Source organism: Stenella coeruleoalba (genome assembly GCF_951394435.1).
Source record: "Stenella coeruleoalba genome assembly, chromosome: 16".
NCBI classification, from domain to species: domain Eukaryota; kingdom Metazoa; phylum Chordata; class Mammalia; order Artiodactyla; family Delphinidae; genus Stenella; species Stenella coeruleoalba.
In genome coordinates, this window is record NC_137162.1 from 59170011 (window position 1) to 59187410 (window position 17400).

At 36.6% G+C, this 17400-nt stretch overlaps 1 protein-coding gene across 4 annotated transcripts in view; it reads left to right on the plus strand.

The window, feature by feature from the left end:
- Positions 1–16801, plus strand: part of PPP3CB (protein phosphatase 3 catalytic subunit beta) — a 51504-nt gene extending 34703 nt beyond the window's left edge. For 2 of the 4 annotated variants that reach the window (XM_079900960.1, XM_079900958.1), the window contains exons 11-14: positions 5053–5137; positions 5869–5966; positions 10778–10807; positions 12217–16801. In XM_079900960.1, the coding sequence (XP_079757086.1) occupies positions 5053–5137; positions 5869–5966; positions 10778–10807; positions 12217–12395 (392 nt within the window). In that variant the 3' untranslated portion in view covers positions 12396–16801. The remainder of the gene's footprint in view (positions 1–5052; positions 5138–5868; positions 5967–10777; positions 10808–12216) is intronic. The other 2 variants (XM_079900959.1, XM_079900961.1) reach the window with 2 other exon arrangements.
- The last annotated feature ends 599 nt before the right edge of the window (positions 16802–17400 follow it).

Genomic DNA, 17400 nt, shown 5'->3' on the forward strand with positions numbered 1-17400 from the left:
CTCCTTTTAATATATTTAATATATAATTATTTAAAATTATATAGTTTTTCTTTGGGAAAAATCTGTTATTACCAAGTTAAATTAATATTTCAGTGTTTTATGTTCTTATTACTATTGCAACTGGTATCTCTCTTATATTTTCTGACTGTATAAAGGAATTATATGTTTGTGGGTTTATCTTATGTTCAACAAGTTGGATCAGCAGAATTACTTCCTACGGTAATTTTTGTTTTCCTTCACTTTAAAAAATATGTCATTTGCATAAGGCTGATATTGTTTATTTTCTACATTTTTACCTTTTATTTCTTTTTCTTCAAAAATTTTGTATTTGGGCTTCCCTGGTGACGCAGTGGTCGAGAGTCCGCCTGCTGATGCAGGGGACACGGGTTCGTGCCCCGGTCCAGGAAGATCCCACATGCCGCGGAGCGGCTGGGCCCGTGAGCCATGGCTGCTGAGCCTGAGCGTCCGGAGCCTGTGCTCCGCAACAGGAGAGGCCACAACGTGAGAGAGGCCCGCATACCGAAAAAAAAAAAAATTGTATCAGTATTGTTAATAGTGTTAAATAGAAGTAGTGATAGGTGATGCTTTAGTCCTCTTTCCATAGTAAAAAGGGAAAAAAGTTTCCTTGTTAAGTCTAATATAGTACTTGGTTTAGATACTGATGATTTATAAGAAGATAGATACTGAATCATTTTTGGGAATTCAACCAGAAGTAAATATAAAATTTTATTATATTCCTTCTAATGAGATTTTATGTATCTTATCAACATTTTTCCTATTAATGATAAATTATGCTTATTTATCAACTTGTTATATCATTCTTACACTCCAGAGATGAATCAAATTTGATCATTAAAGAGGCACTGTAGTTTAGTGAAAAGGATCAGTGGTTCAGGTGTCTTGGTGCTACCATTATACTAGCTGTGTAATCTTGGGAAAGTCACCCAACTTCTCAAAATCTTCTCTTCCATAGATTGAGGGAATAGAGAGGATGAAAATTCTTTCCCACTCTTTAAGTAATTTAAAAAATTATGACAATGTTTCTACGGGAAAATACACTGAGTTCCATCTTTGAATACTAGAAATAGATCTCCCTTCACTGCCAACATGGCAGGTGCAATTACTCCACATTTATTCACCCTTACACTACCAAGTATTAAGAGCAGGGACGCCAAGAAATTTTTTTTTTTTTTTTTTTGCGGCACGCGGACCTCTCACTGTTGTGGCCTCTCCCGTTGCGGAGCACAGGCTCCGGACGCGCAGGCTCAGTGGCCATGGCTCATGGGCCCAGCCTCTCCGCGGCATGTGGGATCTTCCTGGACCGGGGCACGAACCCATGTCCCCTGCATCGGCAGACGGACTCTCGACCACTGCGCCACCAGGGAAGCCCAAGAAAATTTTTTGAATATGGGTATGGGAGTTTGCATCAAGGAATGAGAGTGGCTTGGGGGAGAAAGAACCTTGAGGAATGGAGGAAAGGGGAGGAGTTTAGGATAGATACTAGGATGGGATAGGGAAAAGAGCTACTAGAACTACATTTGTTTCCCTTTCTTACACATATTCCCTTATTTCTTCCCCTTAACCCTGTCTTTTCTTCTTTCCTTTGAGCATGATAGCATACCTTCTCTCCTCTCCTTCCCCTTTTCCTACTCAGCAGTGGAACCATGTTATGGACTGGGCCTGGGAAGAAATCTGACTTAGAAAGAAAACTTGTTGGGTTGGGGATTGCTGTGGAGACACAATAAGGGTTTAGCTTTTCTGTGGGGGAAGGGAAGGAACAGGATTGGACATTTCCCACTGGGAGGAAGGAAAGAGTAGATTTTGCATATTCAAGGCTGAAATTGGCTAAAGGAATAAGACTCTCTTTCTTCTTAAGTGATGGCCTTTGGTATTCTGTATTGTTTAATGTACATGTGGGTTTATTTTTAAAGGCAAAAATTTGCATAAACATATTGCATGTGTAAATGCACATAGTGTTCCTTTTAGAGGTGTTATGTAATCATTAAAGGGAATTTCTGAACACTGATTTCTATGATATTTAGAATGCATACTGTTTCTTTCAGTTATTTATCTTTTGTCTTGAGTTTGGTAAAGGAAATACATAATCCATATGTGTTATAGTTTTACTAAACTAAAACTTTGCATTTCCTATAATGGAATCATGTATCTCAGCATTAGAATGGAAAGCTCAAATGAGACATCTCTGCTGCCTACTCTAAGAGCTATTACTTGCTTTGAAACAATCTGTTGCTATTTGTGCAAAAAGATGTCCCTAAAACTCCCAGATTGGACTGGGAACAGACAGCACATACTGTTGATCCTGAGTATGTGCAAAAGTTCCACAATTCTGATTCAAGAAATTGTGTGCTCTTGTTATTATGGAGTGTGGGAGGCTTAGCCTTTCCTTTATTGGGAGTGGGTAAGGTTTTCCACTGAGGTAGTTTATAAAGTTACCTACATTTCTCTGTGTATGCTACAGATTTTGCAGATGTTGGTGTCCTTGAAGAACCACATGAGTTTGTATCTCATTTGTGTCATTACCTTTCACTTAACATACTTCCATGGGTGACACATTTCCTTAAGGGTATTAATATAAATGTGCGATTGTTGTTAGCACAGTCTTTTATCAGTCTTATGTGTTTTCACGTGTTTTTTTCTGTCCCTAATTTGTCTACTTTCATCAAATATTATAGTCATTCTGTCCATAATTTCTTCTGAACACATATCTTTTAAGAAATCTTTCCTTTAGAGCTCTACCCAGTGGCATCCCTCCTTTATTTGCCAGATCTTACAGTACTACATTTTTCAAATTTCAAATATGAGGACCTTCATTTTTCTCCCTTTCTTTCTACATTCATTCTTCAGTACCACTGCCAAGTTAAATCTCTATCTTTTTATTTGTCTCAACCACCTTTTCTCCATCATTCACTTCCTTTTTTCTGGACTCTCCATCTGAAGAACGGCTCATATATGGCAATAAAAAAGGTACAGACCAGACAGAGTAACATTGTTTTGAAATATGACTTCATAAGTTATTCTCATGTCCATGTAAGTTTGTGTATTCATTAAGTATACTTATGCAGAGTCCTCTTGGGCCTTGTGCAAATTTAGTTTAAGTTTTATCTAAGTTAGAATTTGATGTTTTTAGAAGTCATATTCCAAGATATCTGTCTTTCTGTGCATGGAAATATTTTTCCCTCTTTTTCATTCCTCTTGTTTTAAAATTTCATTCTTTTGCTTATTTGTAATGTTTTGTACTTTTCCCTGCATGACTAGGGGTGTTTGATTGTCTGTCTGATTCCCCAAAGTAATTTTACTGTGGACATTTACTTTAATATTATGCATGATGTGTTTGTAGACTGATTTAAAATCCTGATTTGTAAAGTGTTTTTATATTCCAGTGAATTTTTAATTTGAAATCAGTATAGTTTACATATCATTCAGTTTTATAGATATATAAATTAAGGCTGAAAATGTGAATGTATCTCATTACAGCCATCCTCCCCCATCTCTGTACTCCTCTCCCCCAGTCTGGCTATTTCAAAAATTCTGTCAATTTTAAAACAAAATATATTAATTTATTTGAAGAGAATCAGACTTACCCTATGTCCTTGGACAAGACACTTAGTAAAGTTAGTTTCTTTGTCTATAAAATGAGGAAATTGAACTTTGCAGTATCTCTAATGTCTTCAGATTCCAATATTCTATGATTTTGAGATTTTAAGTAATTTTTTTGGCATCTTAGAAATACCTGTGTAGTACCATGGACCTACACAGTTTTGGATTTGTAAAAGCTATAGCTTCAGCACTCATAATATTACACTTAGAGCATCATAAACATGGTTGTGGAGCCTATTTTCTCTAAAATATGTCTTTTGTTTTCATCTTTGAAATTGGATCTCTTTTTCTGTTTCCTTGCAGTAAGGTCCAGTCATCATCTTAGTTTTTAATTATATGTATTTGTGGACTGCTTGAATTTTAAATAAGATGCTCTAGCCCAAAAGACTTTTGGTTGTTCAGACCTCTGTGTACCTAAGGCCCCTTTTGGTCTAGTGTCTTTAGCCTTTCCTTAACCTTCTCCTCAACCACGGTGCTTCCATATGTTTGTTTTCATCATGTTGAAGCACAGTTCTAAGGAACCACACTCTTGGGTCCAGAGTGATTCTAGTTGCTGTATATGAGATAACAGGACTGAGATTGTTGTTGTTCTTTCTGGAGGCCAAGGGAAGGAAGATAACAACCTCTGAGTCTTTATTCAGGCAAAGATTCAGTTATTTTGATATATTCTCTTCTGTATCAGTGATAGGCAGTGCAGCTAACCATTTCGAGATGAAGCATTAGTGATTCTTTAGCCATGTTTTTTGGGGAGTCTTTTCTCATTGCTCACTCTCCTTGTGTCATACTCACCTAGGGATGTAAAAGCTTGTATATATTTGCATGACCTTAGAGGACACTTAGTCCATGAGGTTGAGATGTACATTGTTGAAATGCTGCTATGGTCCCTCGTTCTGGGTCACCTGCCCAGTAGTCGCTTCATATCACTGTTTTCAGACCAACTTTGAGCAAGGAAGCTTCTTTTGTCATAGTATGATGGGATATTTCCAGCCTGCATGTCAAAGGCTTTTATGATAATCAAACAGAAGTCTAAAGGTTATGACCAGTTCTGTTCTGTTAGTCTGCATGCCATAGGCTCTCATGAGAATTAAACAATGACTGTAGAATTGTTACCATTTTTTTGTCCTCTGGCTTGTGATACAGGTTGGACTCTAGTTTCTTTCCCATTGCTGTTTTACTGGTTAGTCAGTAGTGTGAGAGTGATAAAGTTGGCTGATTACTTTTCAGTTGTATCTGTGTCAGATCCCAGTATTAGATCAGTGCTGAGCTAAACATTGAAAGAGAAGCTTTTTGGCATGAGTTCATCTAGTTTCTTCCATGTGAGCTGGTGGCGAGGGGCTTGGTGTTGGTTCAGATGAGAGTGAAGCAGGCTAATAGAATGGTACAAGTATGGATGCCCTAAACTTGAGTCTTTCTTTCTATTTATTCCATTGAAAGTAGGTTCAGCTGCAGCCCGGAAAGAAATCATAAGAAACAAAATTCGAGCAATTGGCAAGATGGCAAGGGTCTTCTCTGTTCTCAGGTAATGATATATTTTCCCAATGATTTGTTTTACAGAAATCACTTTTATTATACTTTATTATAAGCGGTGTCCTGTTTGATATCTAAAAGCAATATAGTAGCATTCTTTCTATAAAGAAGTTGTATACTTACATGTTGAAGAGGGGAACACAGGTCCCTTTGAAACTAGTATTTTTGACCCTTGTGATTATTATTGTTCACCTTTGGCATCTCTTGTCCTTCTGTGATGAAAGTATTAGATCTACACCTTAAAATTAGAGCATAATAAGGAGGAGGGGGCACATTTTAGAGTGTTCCTGATGAACTTGCTCATCTATAAAGGAAGTCCTTTTTGCTGGAGTCACAAATTGTCTTCCTGGGGTTAATTCAGGAAGACCAGGTTTAAGGGTGCACATGAATGGGTTAGTCCTTAAAAATTTGTTTGCAAAACTGCTTATATCAGACATGAAATACCATATTTTATCAATATTATGATACCCATTGGTGATGAATCTCACCACATATTTAATAAATCTTTTCAGGAAGAACAATATATGTCTCAGTTGTACGGCATACCCTCATATCTGAAACATTTAGAACGTGGAAAAATGTATATCTTGGAATTGAGGAAAATATGGTAATAGCAATGAATGTCATAAGTTACATACATGGCCTGCATCTGGGCCCCATCTCCTCTTTTAACCTAAGTACTTGTTGGAAGTCTCTGATCTTTGTTATATCTCTCTGCTATAGGGAGGAGAGTGAAAGTGTGCTGACACTCAAGGGCCTGACTCCCACAGGGATGTTGCCTAGTGGAGTGTTAGCTGGAGGACGGCAGACCCTGCAAAGTGGTAATGATGTTATGCAACTTGCTGTGCCTCACATGGACTGGGGCACACCTCACTCTTTTGCTAACAATACACATAATGCATGCAGGGAATTCTTTCTGCTTTTTAGTTCTTGTCTCAGCAGCTGATACAAGCAGAATACTATATGATAGGTAGTGTCTGATTAATAACCTGACCAGGCCAGAAAATGATAAAATGGGTATTCCTTTCAATTGAAAATAATGATCGGTCTCTCAGCTTTTCATGAAATGATATGGGAATAACTCATATCATAATGTCTGAAATTATTTATTCGTTTGTCTAATGCACCATTTTCTTTTTAAAGCTTCAGTTTCAGAATGTGAATCAAGGATATCCATATTACTTAAATGGAAATGTAATTCCAAGTTTCTTATTTTTTTATCTTTCTAATTTATGTAATTGTATTAGACTGTGCTTACATTTTCAGATGTTAATTTTAGAATTAACAATCTGCTTGAGCCCCAGAACATTACTTATGCACTTCACTTGCCAAAACATTTGTGCAAGGTTTTGTACCCTGGTAAATGATGCCAAAGTTTGTTTTCTGTGGTGTTTGTCAAATGTTCTATGTATAATTGACTGTCTGTAACACGTTGTTTCCTTCCTCTGCAGATGTAGCTGCTTTCCTAAATCTGTCTGTCTCTCTTTAGGTTAGCTGTATGTCTGTAAAAGTATGTTAAGTTAAATTACTCTATCAGACACTTGTCTGTCTTGATGTAGAAGCAACTTTGTAGCACCTTGTTTTGAGGTTTGCTGCATTGTTGCTGTACTTTGTGCATTCTCAACATGAATGTAACGTTAGATATTAAGTCATTGTTATAAGGGGTGGAATTTAAATCCTGTAAGTCAAAATTGAAAGGGTGTTATTAAGTGTGCCTTTATTTTGCATGAAAATAAAAAGAATTATACGTAAAGCATTCCTGTAATCTGGCTCATTGAATATTTTATATTTAAAAAAAAATCTTAAGTTTTTTTGGAGTAAGTATTTGTGTAAATACTGGGTTAACTTTTTGAAAGCCCATTACAGATTAAATAGAAGAAAGTGATGTGAATGTTATAGACTATACCCAATAACTGAAAGTCTAGATTTCTTTCCCTTGTGGTTGGAAAGCAGAAAATGTGATATGTAAAGCCTTAATTTATGTTTTATTGTAGTCACTTTTGACAGCCCTCCAAGGGTCATTGTTGTATTAAAACAGGAAGCAACAGATCTGATGTCTTCTCAGTCATGTTTGGTGTTGTAATTAGTCAAATTTTTAAGGCAAAAAAATAGGAAATTTTAATTTTAAATTTTGAATAAATTTAAATTAGATTGACTTTTCACAATTTCATTTCACTCGGTCTCATAATAAATGCTTAAATAAATAAAAAGAATTTTTCTGTAGATAAATAATTTCTACTTGTAGCCTATACATGTTCTATTTATATGTTATTGTGTTGTCTGCTACCACTACTGGTATTGGTATATGTGAGATATATAAGTATGTTTTGAAATTATATCTTCAAATTTTCATTTTGAATGAGGTTTCTTTTATTGATTTAAAAAAAATCTGCTCTGATTTTCTTTATATTTCTTGCCCTTCATTTTTCTTATTATCTTGTAAACATTAGGAAAATGAGCAAAAAATAATTTCATTAAAACAAATTAAGAAGACCTTAAACATTCAATAAAACTAGCAAGAATGTTAATAGAAAAGGATGAATTTTAATAACTTGAAAAATGCCATATCCTTCCTCCTGTTTGTTCAGAAAAGGAAAAGAAAACCTAAAGGGTCTCACACTTAAGTAAATCTAAACTACGGTCATCTCTCAGTTATCCTTGGATATTTTGTTACTTTTATGTTGTATCCACAGCGAACCTTTCTTTCAGATTTTGCAATTAGTGCCTGCTAATTACATGCTTTGTTGAGAGCTCAGCACATCTATTTATTCTTAATTTGCATGCAGCCTGAAGCTCAGTCTTCCAACTTTGAAATCACCCCCAACTGCAGGGAAGGATTGAAAGACAGCTTTACTGAAGGGACTGTCTATTCCCGGCGTAGAGTGAGTTACTGGATGGCGCTGAGCTTAAGGGGTCCGATTTGGGAAACTAGATAGCTCCCTAGCTCTGCCAGCAATGGATCTCGATCGTGTGGTTTACATTTGGTTGAAGTGATTTCTCTATCATAAGACAAACCCATTTTGAAACAAATAACAAAACTCATACAGAAGTATGATCACCCATGTGATTTTTAAAAATTTATGTAACATTTAAAATTTTAGTAGACATGACCCCTGACGTGAATACCTGAGAGCTAAGTATTGCAAAAAGAAAGTTATAAAATTCTAAGACCTCCGTCCTATTGTCAGAAAATAGAAATTGTCTCATCAATAACTTTACAGTTAATTTATGATATTTCTCAAGTGTTTTTACAAACTGCATAACTCTGTTGGAGTAGGATTTGATAATCATATTTTATGTGCATTTTCTTCTTGGAAGTTTGATTGGGAGCTAGCCGTTATAATGCTACCTTCATGAGGACCTAGATGAGAAAATATGTGGCCATCTATATTATAGTAAGGTCAATTCCTCTTGATCACTTATCCTGTGTAGTATTGAGGAACACAGTTTGAAACAGCATTACACTCAAACTTAGTAAGGTCATGTCAAGATGCCCCATAAAACTGAAAAAAATTGAGGAAAAATAGTGCTTTTCAGATAGAATTTTGCAATTATCAGATCTCTTTCTTTCCAGCTTAATATGTAAGCTTCAAATGATCTTCTTTGAATTCTAAGCATTCAAACTTAACATGGTATGCAATTTTGAGTGTGATGTACATTTTGTGTCCTAAAAAGCATTTAGGAGCATTTAGAGGCCTTGGGAAAGAGCAGAGAATATAAATTGACCTAGAAAATGCATATAAAATTAAAAGCCCCCAAAAGTGTATTGTCATTTTCATAATTTGAAAAAAATTTTTATAGACTTTAAAACTATCGACATACTAAAATAGATACTAATTCTTACAGTGATAATCAGTTTTTTATTTTTAATTTATTACTATATATAAAATACAAATTATGAAATATCTCATATAAAATCACTTCTGTTACCACAAGCTCTTTAAAACATAGATTCTGATAGGCATTTTATTTTTCCCTATTTAATTTCTAAATTATAAAGAAAATAGTCCATGTTTTGAAGAATAGGAATTCCAGGGCTGATCCAGTAGAGGTGGGTCATTTATCCCAGTTTTCTGTCTGGACAAATTCCAAGAGTATTTTCCAAGTGTACAGGGCTAGATTTTTTAAATGGTGATTTAAATAAGTACAGTGGGTATACAATAAGTATATCTGCTTTAATTTGTAATATGATTTAACAGTTGAGAAAAATTAATTCTTCCTTTATTCAGTGTTTATGCTCCTTTTTTGGGGGTCCCCACTTTACTATCTGATTGAGATTACAAACATCTAATTTAGCCTTCTTTAATTCCTTAGATTCATCAGTGTCCTTTCACATTAATAACTGCTTTGGATAAATTTTATTATTTCTAAATCATGTGTACTGCTAAAAGTTCATTTTAGGAATAATTATTCTAATTGGCCTTATCATTGAAGAAGCAAAGTAGAAGGGATGGAACATTATCAGTAGTATGAATTTGTGCACTTTGGGTAAAGTAAGAATTGAGACTTGGCAGTATTATCAGGCAATAATGTCCTCTGCAATCTTTGGTCCTGGTCCTCAGTGTGAGTGCTTTATACAGTTTGAACCCAGAAATGAACCAAAAGAATCTTTGACTACAAAAATATGTATGACTAAATATGTTGCAATTCTCTAAATGGGCCAGAGACAAGCTATACCAAGAATGTATTTCTCATTTATATGACCTATATGTATGTCCATATCATGAAATGAACAGGATTTATTGCCTGTAAGACCTCAGTTCTATCTCTTGATTCCTCTCTAGTTGGTAGATGAGCTTGAAAACATGCTCAGTAGCCTTCTTATTGTCACTTGAGGCTGTTAGTAACTGAGGTAGATTTGAGTTCGTGATACACTGAACATAAATGGATTTTTATATATGTTACATGTTGATATCTTTAGATATCTTTAGATATTTGGAACACCAGTTATAATAGAAAGGACGTTTCTAGTAGATAAGAGGAGTCCTTTTAGATTACCCACAGAGGACAGCACTATGGAACTGTTCTAATTAGAGTAATTCACCAAGTTTACTGACCATAAATTTCATTGTAGCCATACCAACTTTTGCAGCTTATGCTTTGCCCTATGAATTAGAAGTGACAGGAAAAGCATTGCTGACCCCTTCTAGTTTATATCTTAGGGGACCAACTGGTGATAAGTTAGACATGAAAGAAAAGAATCTCATTCTGTTTGCTCTACTGCAATTCTACCATCATAATTTCACTCTAGAGAATTTCCTTGTGATTGTGATGGATGTGACATAATAAACATGTTGGAAAATTCTAACGTCATCAAAATACTGAATTCAAGATGGGTAATTAATACTAGTGTGCATTTGCATGGATGCTGAGGTGTCTGTGTTTACAATAGGTCTATGTGTTCTGTGCTCTGAGCGATGGTGTCTTAGTGCTGTGTGTAAACTGTGCTGTGTCAGGAATTGGGGGATTGGATGGGGCTCTCTAATACGGGTACTATATATGTTAAATTGTAAATGATAATGTAGTATGGGGTACTGTTATATTTTAAGTAATCATTGCCTTTTCTGCTGTACGATATGACCCTTCTCATCTCTCTCATTCATTTTGCATGCCTCTGCTCACTTCTGTACAGCCACAGTTGAGGCTATTGAGGCTGAAAAAGGTACGATCAGAGTCCTTGCACTGGGCAGAGATCTGTGGTGTGTGGGTGGGCATCAGTGAATGTCCTGTGGGTGTGTCTTACTTCTAGCTTGCACAGTCCAAGATGAATCAGACTCACTGACTCATCAAGTTTAACAGTCATATCTTTTTCTTCTTCTTCTTTTTAAATCAAAAGGACTGAGTTCCATAGTGACAATTTGGTTTTTTCCCTTTTCTAGTATAGTAATGCGACCAGCATTTAATGTTCCAGAATTCTTTAGAGTACAGCATGTTATGGTATAATATTATAGCATTTACAGTTGCAAATAAAGATCTGTTCCATATTTTGCATGATTCTGTGCTACTCAGATTTTTAAATTCTGAAGTGCAATCCTCTCTAGATGTAGGTTTGGTATACTCATGATATAAAAATGACATACTCATTTTCAGTAATTCACCTGAGAGTGCAGAGTTGTCACTGTGATTTTGTGCTGCAGTCTGGGCTAGTGTTTGCTGATAATATTACATCGCGTATATCATGTATTGGGTTGGTATTCCACGTTGCTGAAAGCTTTGCTGCCCCAACCCCTTACTTGGTTCACATGCACAGACTCTGAGTCCCAGGGATTGCATATTAAAGCAACCAAATTATAACCAATAGTATGGAAATTTTTTTAATGTACATTTTAATAATAGAGGATACATCACTCCAGATGAAGTGAATGAGAAACCATAACTATTGGAGGAGGATTGCCGTTTATTTTGATTTGGGTTTCCAAAGAACAGGCAGTGAATGGCCAGTGAATTAAGGAAAACATCTCCTAAAATATGGAACTATAAATACGTTTTACAATCTGCCAAACACAGATCTAACTCCTGGAGGCATTTCCTACCTTTTTCATTTCATATTGGTGGTAATGGGGCGATAATACCTTGACCTCCAAGGTAGTTCTGATCTGCTAAATTTTAACTTTCTTTTCTTCTCCCACGCTCTTGGTACAGATTTGTATGTTGAGGATTAACCTTGTTTAGCCTCCTCACTTGCCCCTACTCTTGTTGCTGCCTTACTGTGATAGTCACTGGTGATCTTAGGGCCTGAGGTAGGAGATAATTGATGTAGTAGAAGTCAGGTTGAGACCCTGAGACCATTGCCTGGAGGTCTTGGGGGCAGGGGAGGATTATTTTTGTGTGTGTGTTTTTTTTAAGGCTATGTAACACTTGTCGTCTATGAAGCTGTCATGTTTATATTTAGGTTTAAACATTTCACATTTTTAAGGGGAAATCTAGAATGGGGATAGGCTTCAGTTAAAGTAAGATTTAAATGTTGCTATGTACAACTAATTTCTTTCTTCTTAAAAATCATTAATTATGTTTTTGAAATCTCAGAAATGTTTTTCAATTACTGACGTATCAAATTTGCATTTTGTTAAGCAATACGAGGATTCTCTCCACCACATAGAATCTGCAGTTTTGAAGAGGCAAAGGGTTTGGATAGGATCAATGAGAGAATGCCACCCCGGAAAGATGCTGTACAGCAAGATGGTTTCAATTCTCTGAACACCGCACATGCCACTGAGAACCACGGGACTGGCAACCATGGTGCCCAGTGACCCACGGCTTCCCAGGGACTCTCACAGCTCGGGCCCCAAATGGACAGATCACCCGAGGAGCTGGAGGGGTCGGTCAAGCTGACTGTAAATGTCACAGTCCCTCTGGAGAAACCATTGTGCTTTTGAGACCCCAGCCCCCTTCCTGGATGGAGGCTTGAGGGCCCTGGGACATGTTGTGCTATCTGATAAGATTGGGTCATCGCTGCCAAGGTGGAGAGCAGTGAGCAAGGGGCTTGGGGCAATTTCCAGTGGAGGGCAACTACACCTCCATTTATGCTTGTGGTTCACACATTTAAGTTTACAAATGAGATTTCTTTTTCCCCTCAGTAGAATTAGATTTTGTTTTTCAACCATAACTTCAAATACAATCCTAAGAGATAATGTGGACTTTTTTTTCCCCCATGAAATGTCTTTAAAGGATGAGTTAGCATGGTCTTAAAATACATTTCCGAGGTTACTAAGCTGTGTTTTGAATTATGGGCAAAATGCTGAGAAACCCAGTTGGCATTTATACAAAATGCTGACCTCAGGTCTGTAGTTCCTAAATGTGGCTAATTCTGTAATATAGTCTTGGTATTTTTCAATTATGAATGCATAACCTATTTCTAGGCAGACTCTCTTACTTGTACACAAATCCAAAAACTAATTTAGAATCTTTCTTGCCCAGATCTTTTGAGATTTACACCCCAGAGATTTAAGAAGAAAATCTCTAAATTTCAGAATTATGAAGAATTACAGAATTACTCATTTAAGGTACTTTAAAAGAAGTTTGTACATTGTCAAAGTAAATTTTAATTCAAATCATGTCTGTAAAACTTGACGTATTTTGTGTATGCATGTTTTCATTTTGCAAATATTTAATATATAGACCTATGATGTACAGGTACGACATGTATAGGTTACCTAGATGTTATGAGAAATTTTAGTTTACTGTGAGTACTCAAGTTGCTTAAATAGCCACCAGGGTGATTTACTGCTGGCTTCCTATCATTTTATGTTTTGATGCAAAGGAAATTTTAAAATGTTCTGGAAGTGTTTTTGATTAAGCAGTGCAGCATAGAAGCAACAGTTCTGTTCAGTCATTCAGATGTTAGTGGAAGCATAAAAGTCAAGATTGCATGTTGAACATTTTCTTTTGATAGTTGCAGAACTGCTTGGTTAGACTAAATGGAACCATGTGCTAATTTTTCACAATTACTGACCTGTATTGATTGCCACAGTAGTTTGGTATTTCCCTTTACTTTGGTGGCCTGCTTCCCTCATGCCCTGGAATACAACTCAGAGCTCCAGGCAGCGGAACCATCTATTGTTTGTTTGCCAGAAAGTGCACCCTGTATGGTCTCCTTTCTAAGTTGGAAATATTATGCATGTGCAGGACTATTTGAGTATTTTATAAACAGTAGCACACAATAAATTCCATGCATGGGCCGCTGCTCCTATCTCTGTGTTGGGTTTTATTTGGAAGATGTAGTCTGATTTGACCTCATGCAAATCAGAAAATCCTGTTAGTAGAATTGGGATATTCAGAGAAAATTATCTAATGGGTAGTTCATGGTAATATGATGAATTAAATTCTTGTCTTCATAAATTTTTCCTTTTTTTTTTACTTTGCTTATACTTGTTTTACATGAGCATTAGTAACTGAGCACTCTGGGTGCCTATTATAGGCCTAAATCTGTTATTTAAAATCAGTGTTTCACTTAACTTTTAACTGAAAGAAAATGTTATTGTCTAGAATTTTGTTACAGTAGTATTTCAAATTTATTAAGTTTTAACAATAAGAAAAGAATAATACTGCATTTTCGTTCTTTGTCACAATCAAAATAAGTATAGAATTTTGCAAATTGAGCGAAATTTGCATATTGTTCAACATTTTATAATAATATAATTGTATAGCAACTTTAATTACATTTTTCAACAATAATTATAATGATACACATTATAAAGCATTAATTTAGGGACTTCCCTGGTGGTCCAGTGGTTAAGACTTTGCCTTCCAATGCATAGGGTGTGGGTTCGATCCCTGGTCAGGGAGTTAAGATCCCACATGCCTCGCGGCCCAGAAAATAACCAAAACATAAAACAGAAGCAATACTGTAACAAATTCAATAAAGACTTAAAAAAAAAAGCATTAATTTAACTTGAAGTATATATACATGCCTAATTCAAGGTAGCAAGCAGAACTCCAATTGTTGATCATTACAGCTTCTGCTTGCTGTAATATTAACTTGCATCCCAGTCCATGAGCTGCCTTTACAGTTATTATGTACTGTATACCTTAAATATTCTCTTGATGTTATTGGTCTGTGAAAACTATGCATCTCTAAATTAAGAGCTTAACTAATATATCAGGTAGCAGGAACTTCTTTAGTTCCTTAGGTCCATTACTAGGGTTATATAGTGTTTATGGGAATCATGGGTAAACATAAAATATCATTAGCAAATCAGAAGAATTAGGGTTAATGGCAAAAATTAAGAAGAAAATAAGAGGAAGGAATGGAACTCAGAAAAAGTGGTATACATGAAGAGTGGTAGAATATCACCCAGTGCCTCATAGATCCCTTCCTACTTTTTTTTTTTTTTTAATTTATTTTACTTACTTTTTGGCTGAGTTGGGTCTTTGTTGCTGTGCACGGGCTTTCTCTAGTTGCAGAGAGCGGGGGCTTCTCGTTGCGGTATGCGGGCTTCTCATTGCAGTGGCTTCTCTTCTTGCGGAGCATGGGCTCTAGGCTCGCGGGCTCTAGAGCACAGGCTCAGTAGCTGTGGCTCACAGGCTTAGTTACTCCGCAGCATGTGGGATCTTCCCAGACCAGGGCTTGAACCTGTGTCCCCTGCATTGGCAGGAGGATTCTTCACCACTGCGCCACCAGGGAAGCCCCCTTTGTACTTGTTGAATAGGAAGCTCTTTCTAGTCTGTCTTCTAACTAGTTTCACAACGAACCATAGAAGTACTTTTAAAGGTTTTTTTTTTTAATGTAACTCATGATGAATGCAAATTGTGAAAAGTTCAGATCTTTCTAAATTGTAAATTTAAATGTCTACCAGAACAGTAGTAATGATGGTGAAATGTAAACTATTCAATGTCAGTTTTTTTCTATATATCATCTCCCTTTATATTCAAAGATGACACTTCTGAGTTAGAAAAGACAATCTGAGTTCTTTTACCTTTTGCAGTTCAGCCATTAACAAACCTCAAAACCTTTCAATTTTCTGCCAGTTAAACTTGAAATTGGCCTGAAACCTTTGCTTAAAATGAATTACCCCTATTTTATTCAGGATTTTTGCCTGTTGCAACTGATTTTCCTTTGTCCACAGCTATTCTACATAATATTATGTAATGTTTTTTTTGCATCCTTAACACTTTTCTTCCACCTTCCCTGCTTGTAGTTTGTGCTTTCTACATTTTGGGGTTCCTTTGGAATCCATTCTCTGCATCTGTTCATGCATAGATTTATTTGCCACGGTCCAGGACCTTATTGCAAGTGGTTCTGTTCCCCAATTTGCTGATGTTCACAGAGGCAGGTAAGTGACATAGCTAGGCCCACATATAAGCAGCGTCAGGTCGTAGAGTCATATAGGACCACTGCACTAACAACTCTGATAGGTTCTGGAGCTTGATAGCTCTAAGTGAAAAGGAGCTAGAAATGTGGAATTAAATTCCCTGGATCAGCATCCATTACAGGAAGGAATGAGATGTTTGAGTTCTTTTCTATTTTCTCTTCCTAGAAATAGTGTGTGTTTTTGGTCTTGCTTACTTTAATATTCCAGAAAATTTTATTCCTCTTTTAAAATAAACAGGTGGAATGCCCCTGATGACATTCACTCAGAAAGTGCCTTGCTCTCCTTTCAGGGAAATTGAATTTTACAAATTAATTCTGGACGTTTCCCCTCCAATTGATTTCTTTCTGTACCATTAAATGACCATTTGTATTCTCCTTTTCTGGGTATCATATTTGTACTTAAACCTACATTGGTCACTGTTGAGTTGTGTTTGAGCAGTGTTTGTTACGTTAAAAAGGACTTGGGGCTTGGGAGAACTCATCCTGTGTCTAGATTGACATCTAGAACTCTAGGGGTTCCTGTTCCTCTGGGCTAGTGTTTACCTTTTTCAATCAAATACTGACTTCTGAACTAATCCCAAGGGCTTTTTCCTGACGCTGTGGACTGGGAGCAGAAATGCTGCCTTAGTAAGAGAGGTCCAGGAAGCAGTAAGCTTCATCTTTCCTCAGCCTGCCTGGCCTTTGGTGAGTTTGGGAGTGTTGACAGAGTTCTGAGCCTTCCTGGCAGAGAAGGAAGGTCAGAAAGAGAGAAGTCCAAGGGCAGGGGGCCAGGTCCTTACTTGCCTCGTTAGGGAGAATTCAGTGTTGTCTGTCTGGTTGGCAGGGCATACCTTATCACAGAGACTCAGCATTTCAGCAGTTTGCAAAGGAAAGTGATATGAAGGGACAGCTGCAAATCAGCCACAACGTAGATCTGAGGAGATCAAGCATTTACTTCACTTGGAAGAAAGAGAGAAGGAAGGAAGCTGAGGGCTTAGCAGGGTAAGTTACTTTTCCATCAACTCCTTTGCTTGCTTAGTTTATAGTTGAGTAAAGTATTTATCACTCCAGGGAGTGTTAATCACTGATAAAGCAGCTGAATGTTGTCCTAATAGCAATGTTTCTAATGTGTTTCTCCTTTTCTTTTTCTCTTTCCTAACCCCTTTTGAGGATCCCCAATGATGAGCTTCACTCACCCTTCTCTTCCCTACTTCCTAAAGACATTTTTTGTTTGCTGGTGAACTTGAGAAAATTAGATGGGCCTCACTGGTCTGGAGATGGTGAGAAGATGACTATGATTTAGGTGAAATTTGAGGCTGTTGGTGGTAAGGAGGGGTGAATATGGGAGACCTAGGTGTGGGGATAAGCTAGCTAATGTTTTAGAGAATTTAGAGATGAAGGATAAGAGTTTTTGTAGGCCATCCAGTTCATGTCTCCTCTGCAGTCCTTGGTGTTGGTGTTCTCTC